The sequence below is a fragment of the Cebus imitator genome, unplaced genomic scaffold (genome assembly GCF_001604975.1).
Source record: "Cebus imitator isolate Cc_AM_T3 unplaced genomic scaffold, Cebus_imitator-1.0 Scaffold230, whole genome shotgun sequence".
NCBI lineage: Eukaryota > Metazoa > Chordata > Mammalia > Primates > Cebidae > Cebus > Cebus imitator.
The window spans coordinates 798,105-806,926 of NW_016107545.1; the positions used below are offsets into that span (position 1 = coordinate 798,105).

Here is an 8,822-nt window from a genome sequence, read left to right on the forward strand (position 1 = left end):
TTGCTTGCGTGGTGTAAAAAACGGCCAGCAGATTGGATGTGGCCACAGACTGTTGTTTTATGACCCCTGCTCTAGGGCATAAAAAGTCAAAAGGAATTATTCTCTAGCCTCACAGTGTTTACAGGTCTTTGTGGTAGATGATACCTTCTGGGGTGGACATCTGCTGTTTTGTCTGACCAGCATCTGTTCCCTGTCTTTCAGTGAAAGCCAGATTTTTCCATGATGCATAGGCTCTTAGTCTCAATCCACACCTGCCCCACCTGAGGCTACACCTGCACCACCTGATTTCACACCTGCCCCACCTGAGGCCACACCTGCCCCACCAGATTCCATACCTGCCCCACCTGATTCCACACCTGCCCCACCTGATTCCACACCTGCCCCACCTGATTCCACACCTTCTCCACCTGAGGCCACACCTACCCCACTTGATTTCACATGTGTCTCACCTGCTGCTACACTTCCCTCACCTGATTCCACACCTGCCCCAGGGTGATACATTTCTCAGGACCAGCCAATAAGAGCAACACATTATTTTCATTTCAGTGGTTGGCTTCAGGTTAGGCTCATGACCCAAGCCAATCAGTTCCAATCAGTCTCTGTCCCAGAGGATTTGCTGGAGCGATTGGCAGTGAGGTTTCCACTCATTTCTTGCTGGACATGAGGCTGTGAAGAAGCCAATATGGCATTGCCGGGGCCACCTTGTGACTAACAAAGAGGAAGGAGAGCTGAGGAAGGAAAAGAAGCCAACATCCAGACCACATCATTTGCACTTCCAGTGTGTTCTGCAGACCAGCCACACTAGCATAGCTTAGGAGCTTTGAAAAATAAGTACCCAACCCAGACCTCCTAAGCGAGGATGGGCATCTACTCAAAATGTTCATGTGATCCACATGTACAACAGTGTTTGGGAAACACTTTTCTAGACTTTTAAAGTTATGTGAGCCAAGTTTAAGTTGGGTTGTGTCTGTAGCCTTTATAACCCAAAGAATCCTGAATAATCCATTTCTCATAATCCTGATGAATCCGTTTCTCATGACACCATTCATGCAAGTAGCATGTTTGCGTACGCATTCTCATCAGTGCACACTATTAATAGCAATCGAAGAGTGACCATATTGTGAGTCAGACAGAGGGACTGCACCACTCAAGCCCAATGTCACTCATCTACTCTATATTTCACGCTGACCTTGCAGTCCAGTGAGCCCAGTGAGAGTTCATTGCTGAGTGAGCTCCATCATCCTAAGGAAAGAGGAGATGAAGTGGGGCATCTATCTCAAGCATGGAGTGGGCAGCAGGAAGGAGCCAAGTCTGCAGAAAGATAGCAAAGCTGACTGTCTTTTTAGCTCAGTGGTTTCCAACTCTGGCTGCACAGTGGAATCACCTGGGGAGCGTCTCAAAATAACAGGCGCTCACTTCCACCTGCAGCAATTATTGTGACTTGCTGGACTACACTTTATGACTAAAGTTGAGAAAGGCCAGCCTAATGAAAAGTTGCAACTTCCAGGGCAGGGGAAGAGGAGAAACTTTGAAAGTAAACACTCCATAAAACCATTGTAGCAAACATCCCATGACAGCTAGGAAGGACACAGGATGCGATCAGGTGGCTGAATGTAGGAGCGTCCACGGTAACTCCGGACTCACCATAGCCAAGGGAACGATGCCCACCAGGTCCTTCTGGCTGATGAAGATCTCAGACACTGCGATGTCTGTGGTCCCCTTCCGTGGGTATTCCACCTGCCATGTGATGGGCTGAGTCCCCGAAAGGCTGCTGAAACTGGCTATTTCAAAGTTCATCTGCACAACCTCATTGAACAAACTGCTGCTTCTGGAAGAGAGAAAAGAAAATGGCTTTAAGCCAACTTCATTCAAAGGATCCTTCTCTCCCTTATAATTGTACCCAGAATATAAAGACAAAGAAAGCACCTTTAGGGGATGGCTCTGGGGTTTTGGTGGGGACACCTGGGGCATGGAACCACCTACAAGGTAAGGACTGGCAGCTGGGACAGAGAAGGACCCACAAGTTAGGGATATGGGTCAAGAATCTTCAACCTGAGCAGTAAGCTGTGACCCTTGGAATGGTTATTACCAGCTCTGCAGATGAAACATTAAGCCAGTTTATCTTACACCTGCAGTGTGTACCTGAATGGCCTCTGTTCAGTTCTGTAGATGCGGCAGATGCTTTAGGCTGGGGTCCCCAATCCCTGGGCCATGAACCAGTACCAGTCCATAGCCTGTTAGGAGCAGGGCTGCACAGCAGGAGGTGGGTGGTGAGTCAGTGAGTGAAGCTTTGCCTCTATTCACAGCCACTCCCACAGCTGGCATGACCACCTGAGCATTGCCTCCTCTCACATCAGCCGCAGCATTAGATTCTCACAGGAGCACGAACCGTATCTTGAACTGTGCATGTGAAGGATCTAAGTTGTAAACTCCTTATGAAAATCTAATGCCTGATGATCTGTCGCTGTCTCCCATCACTCCCAGATGGGACTGTCTAGTTGCAGGGAAACAAGCTCAGGGCTCCACTGATTCTACATTATGGTGACTTGTACAATGAGTTCATTATTCAATATTCATTATTTATTCATTATTATTACAACATAATAATAGAAATAAAGTGCCCAATAAATGTAATGTACTTGAATCATCCTGAAACCATGCTTCCCCCACCACCCCAATCTGTGGAAACGTTGTCCTCCACAAAACTGGTCCCTGGTGCCAAAAAGGCTGGGGACCGCTGCTGTGGGCCACTCACTCCACAGCACCTTCACCCCGCTCTGCTTGTCCTCCTCTGCTGTAGGGGCTGAGAGGCCTAAACTACATTCTCAGGCCTCCTTGCTGCTAGATGCAGGATTGAAGCAGAGTTTGCTCCAGTCAGACTCACTCATTTGGGACTTAAGAGGGAGAAGTGGGTTCTGGAGAAGCAATCAGGAAGGGAATTGGGGTTTTCTGGTGAGCACAGTGGCCCTGGTTCTCCTGGGGCAGCTGTGGGGTGCCCCTGGCATCCAGGCCTTCCCATCATCACGCTAAGGGGTGACAGTGGTACTTCCACCACCACAGTCTTCTGCAGGGGTTGGATCTTTTCTGTCTGTGTTATCCCTGGCTGCCCTGTCCCTGGCTGTGTAGTAAATACATTCAGTTCAGTGGTTCTCCTAGAGATTATTCAAATTACCTAGTATCCTTTAATGGCACCTCTTCTGCTTAGAGGGACTACTTAGCTAAACGGACTCTTTGTCTGCGACTAAGAATTCTGACCAATTCCATGCATTTGACATATATGTATTTTGGGAACTACTGGTGGTCCAAACTTTTTCATTTTTTAGATTAAATGTAAATTAAAGCCAAAAAAGGAAAAAAGGTTTGCCCACAGTCACATAGCTGGGTAGTGCGGTCAACATAAAATGTAGCATCTCCCGTCTCCCAGTGCAGTGCTCCTTACGGACCCTCACCTAAGACAGCTGGTGGTCAAACACGACATCACAAGGCTCCAACAGTTTATTTTTTGTTTGTTTATTCATCTTTTTTTTTTCCCCCTTAGGGAAGGAGACAGCAAGCTGTGTCCTGTGAACCAGATGCTTGAGCCACCTTTCACTGCCGTACAGCCCGGCCTGTTCATTTACGTTTCCTATGGCTGCTTTCATGTTACCAGAACACGGTTGAGTAATTGCATCAGTCAATGTAGAGCCTGCAAAGCCTGAAATATTTCTCATCCAGATCTTTACAGAAAACGTTTGCCAGTATTGGCTACAGAAGGTCAGAGGAGGGGAAGCTGGCCGGGCTTTCCAGAGCTGTTGAGTCAATAGAACTGCTATTGGTGGAAACAAGAAGGCAGGGCATGCCAGGCACCAAGCTGGGTTTGTAGGGGCCAGGGTTCTGTTGAGCCTTAGCATCCAGCCCGAGGTGGCTCCAGTGCCCTCTGCTGATAGCTAAGGATGGCAATAAGTGGTGGGTCAATGGTCAGCAAGACCTCAGGCTGTCATCCTGGAAGGTTACATGTTTGCAGGTGAATGAAAGGAGATTTTTCCATGGCACATCAAGAAAGAAATGCCAAATATGCTTAAAAACTGCTTCTCAAGCATGTGCCAAAAAAAAGAGTAGCAGTGAAATGCTTCCTTTTGCTGGGGCATTAATATTGGGTACACCATTCAATCTTCAGGGCTTGATTGACAGCCAGAATAATGCTAACTCTCCACCACATCACCCTCAGTCCCGCTCAGTGGCTGGGGAAGGACATAACGGGAAGGTTACCGCATCAAACAAAAACACTGGGACTCGTGAATCTCCCTTAAGTCCACAGGGCCAGTAGTAGGGCCCAGATAATCATGATTTATGAGATGCTAGAGATTCCTCTGGGAAAGAAACGAAATCCAAGGTCTTGACTATCAAGCCAGGGGCTGCAAATCTCAAGCATGAATTGGTCTTTAAAAATGAGGGAGGGGTGTCCTGGGTCTAGAGTGTTTCCAAACTAAGAGATGTGTTCTTGGTCTAGCAGCTGAGGCCCAGAGGGGTCTGGGCCTGCACAACTCAACATCCAGGAGATGCTCTCTCACTGCCGACCTGCAGACAGCCTTGCATTCCAGGGAGTTTAATCTTGCCTTCTTAGCAAGCACACCTGGACCTGACTCTCCTTATCTGCCACCTGGCCACCAGTACTGGCGCTGTCCAGGAGCTGCATGGCTACTTGAGTAACTCTACTCAGCAAATCATTACTTCCCTTAGTACTGGACGTGGCAACCATGCAACGGTCCAAAGACCCCCTTTCAGTCCCAAAGGGATGCCTATGCTGGCACAGCACCACCGAGGCTGCAGTGAGCTTTCAGCCTGCACCTCTCTTCACCCCCTTACAAAGCTCTGTGAGCATTGCAACCACTCACATCATCTCTCCGAGACTCGGTGGCACCATCTAGAAGACTGAAATAATGGCATTCCCATTGTACAGGGAGGAACGAGGCATGAAAAAGCAGCCAGCACAAGTTCTCCTGCTCCAGCGGCACCCTCCTCCGCTGCGATTATGCTAACAAAGGGCATTAAGAAAGGCACAGTCAAGGACAAGAGAAAAGAGAAGCGGTACTTTTCCTTTTGGCCTGAAAGACATTGTTATGTGATTTTTGTGAGCAGTGAGGTGACCTCCCTAAAGCGTTTTGTTATAGCTGGCACAAGAATAAAAATAACATGTGACTGTTGACAATATACTCCCCCTGTGCTAGGCACTGGACCAGGTTCCAAGCATACTTTAGTCCAAATCCAAATCCAAACCCTGGGGTGGTGACTGAGGTTCTCATTTTGCGTCAGTTCCCAGCACAGACACTCTTGAACCTCTGTAGCCAGAAAGAGCTTCAGCCTGTTCTTCAACCACAGATAGAAGGGAGCCACTCAGCAGGTCCCGTCTGAAACATTCTGCAGCTCCCCAGTCTGATGCCCACCACCTGCGAGCCAACTAAACCTAATCTTAGTTTCAGAATGGAAAAAAAAAATACAAATTTCACAAGTGGATGAAAGCTCCAGCTTTCTGGCAGCTGCACAGAATTCTGGGTCAGGGTGACATCAGGGCAAGCTCCCTGGCGCACTGGGGGCAGGGGTCTGGCTTGAACACTGACATCAGTCTTTCAGGAAGTTGGAGATCTCAGACAGAAAGAAGAGATAATTCTGTGTCCACAGGGACCCTGGGAATGTGTGTGATAGACCAAAGGTCAGACCAGACTGACCCAACAGAGAAATGAGCTCCTGGGAGGCCTCAGGATTAAACATTCTGACACAAGACAAGGAATTCTTCTGGGAAGATACAGAGCCAATGCCCTTGTTTCTTTATTTTTGTGCATCCATATTCTTTCCTACCCCTTCTCCATCCCCACACAGCCTTGTCTTCTTTGTCTCTAAAAAACGCATAGTATGATATATCTAAGTTAAAGAAAATGCAACCCTATTTCGAAATTTGACCCTTTTGTGGAGATGCGTGACTGGCAATTTGGTGTTGCTGGCTCTGCTCTGAGCATTTTAAGGGAGCGTCTCCACTCTGTCCTTGCTGACTTATGGGATGACTGCTGGATAGCAGAAGATTTTCCTACAGAAGTTGGGAATCTAGGCTTTTTTCTCTAAAATCCCTGGATTTTAAATTATAAGAACCTTCGCTTTTTAACCATGGTGTAGCTGAGACAATATCTCTGCTGACTCAGTTTCCTGCCTGTGACTTAGAAGAAGGTTTCAATCCAGCATCTCCATATTTTGGCAAAAGCATTTTATAGAAATGCTGTGACCTGAGGTGGAAGATGTCTTCTAAAAAACGATGCATGTGGTGATTCACGAACTGCGGTGCCAAGGACTCCTGGTGCTCCAGGGGTGAGGCAGCAGTGGCCTTGGGGCTAGGGCCAGTCCCTAACCCTGCTCCAGCCCCGACAGACTCCTGTTGCAATGAAAGCACCTCCAAACTGATGTGTTATCTATATTAGGTCTCCAACAAGCATTTCACTGAAATAACGAAAGAGAAAAGAAGAAATGAAGCAAGAAATGAATTGAGGAAGAGAGAAGAGAAGGAAGGAAGAAAGTGAGAGAGGGAAGGAGAGAGGAGGAAAGTTAGTACCTAGATGAAAAGCCATGGCTCCTTAAGCGTTGTACATGTGCGTCGGGATTCATGCTGCAGGTGTCAAACAGACCTCCTGGCTTCCCCAGCTACTGGCTGAACAATGGGACAACTCTGCCTCATTTTCTCTGTTTGCAAAATGAGGACGTTAATCCCTCCCATTTCCGGGTTGATATGAATGAACAAGTCAAAGTACGTAGAACAAACCTTGGTGCCAGCAAGCATCAGTACATTCTGTCCATTTCTTGTTTTTAGCAGGACCTGACATCACGCTCAGGCTTAGTGACTTTAGGGTTGGCTGTCTGTCTAAAGCCACCATTCAGACACACTCTTGAAGGCTGGTCCGGGAGATTCCTGAGAACGAGCCACAGTGGGGGTCAGGCTCTCAACCATTTACTGTGCACTGGGGTTCACTAGGATTTGCATACAGTGCATTTCCTGAGTGCTTGCCTCTGTCGGACGCAATGCCATAATGCACACTGTGTGGCAGATAGACACTAAAAAAATAAGAAATCTTCTTCTTTCAATTCTTCTGTGGTCAGTGCCTTTCCGCTGACTCTAATCAGACTGAAATATTTGCTAAGGTTTGCCTTGGAGGGACCAACAGTCTTCCACATCCACTCATATGGGGCTTGTGATGCTGTTGGAGTAATAAAGAGGAATTTAAACACTTAAGTGACTCCAGAGAGCACCCAAGAACCATCACTTGCTAAATCAATAGTGTAGATTTCTTGCGGTAACTCTTGAACTAAAATTTCAAAATTGGCTTAAAAAGCTCTTACTCAAGAGCAAATAAATTCCCCCAACAGTCACAATAAAGTTTGGAGCACTGGAAACCTAATTTACCAAACCTCTTAGCCGTCGGAGTCTATTTGGTAAGAAAACTGAGTCTGGGGGTGTGTTAAAAGCCAAAAGAGCTTTACCTCCTTAGCACAGGGAGTTAGGGATTTTAGCTCCAAAATTGGTTGACAGCTTAGTGCCCGCAGAAAGGAAAGAGACTAACAAAATAAAGAAGATCAACCTTCTCACAGGGAAGCCACTTGAGGAGAAGAGAATCACTTGACCCAGGCGTTACTTAGTCCATTTCACCTCATGAGTATTTTATGAAGGCGAGGACACATGTTTCATCACTGGGAAGGATTTTCTTAGAAAGTTTCATTGACTCTAATGTCAACACTCACATCCAAGGGCTTTCTGGGATCTCACCACGGTGCTGAGGCACGTCCCTTGCTGGGGCAAGTTGCAAGCCATAGAAAACACCTTGCATTGATTGACAAGGAAAAGAGAATGGAACAAATGCCTCAAAACTACCAGGCAGACTGGAGAAACGGGCATGGGGCCTAGGTGGGGACAAATGAGGGCTACAAAGCTAGAACCTCAGATGCCAGTTCTAGAGAGGACAGTGCTGCTAATGTCAAAACTAATGTTCTCCTGTTCTTGAGTCTTTGCCTAAGGATCCCCCATTCAAAAGTCTGAGTAAGGATCTCTGAAAGGCTGAGCTGAGCTAACACTCCCGGATTCAATATGCCAGGGGAGTGAGAAATAATCTGGCCTTTTACAGAGGGAGTCCCTCCTTCATCCACCCTCTCTGTACCTAGCTCAGGGTGTGGGATAACAGAGACAAGCAGCAGGGAGGAGCAAAGCGTATGAAGGTCGACCTATTTCCAGGCATCCTTGAATTACATTATGAGTTCAAATTTGAAAAGCCAAACAGGCTGCGTGTGGTGGCTCATGCCTGTAATCCTAGCACTTTGGGAGGCTGAGGCAGGTGGATGGCTTAAGCTCAGGAGTTCAAGACCAGCTTGGGCAATATGGTAAAACCCTGTCTCTACAAACAAACAAACAACTAAAACTAAAAATTAGCCAGCGTGGTGGTGCAGGCTGTGGTGCCAGCTATTGGGAAGCTGAGGTCTGAGGATCCCTTGAGCTTGGTGAGGCAGAGGTTACAGTGTTGCAGGGAGGTGGGGACTACAGTGTTGAAGGGAGGCAAAGGTTACAGTGTTGCAGGGAGGCAGGAGTTACAGTGTTGCAGGAAGGCAGAGGTTATAGCGTTGCAGGGAGGCAGGGGCTACAGCATCGCAGGGAGGCGGAGGTTACAGTGTTGCAGGGAGGGGGGGTTACAGTGTGGAAGGGAGGCAGGGGTTACAGTGTTGCAGGGAGGCAGAAGTTACAGTGTTACAGGGACGCGGGGGTTACAGTGTTGCAGGGAGGCGGGGGTTATAGTGTTGCAGGGAGGCAGAGGTTA

At 47.7% G+C, this 8,822-nt stretch overlaps 1 protein-coding gene across 1 annotated transcript in view; it reads right to left on the minus strand.

Annotated features, from left to right (window-relative positions):
* Positions 1–8,822, minus strand: part of TMEM132C (transmembrane protein 132C) — a 432,621-nt gene that overhangs the window by 85,620 nt on the left and 338,179 nt on the right. The window contains exon 4 of the mRNA XM_017497373.2: positions 1,645–1,828. Coding sequence (XP_017352862.1) covers positions 1,645–1,828 — 184 coding nt within the window. The remainder of the gene's footprint in view (positions 1–1,644; positions 1,829–8,822) is intronic.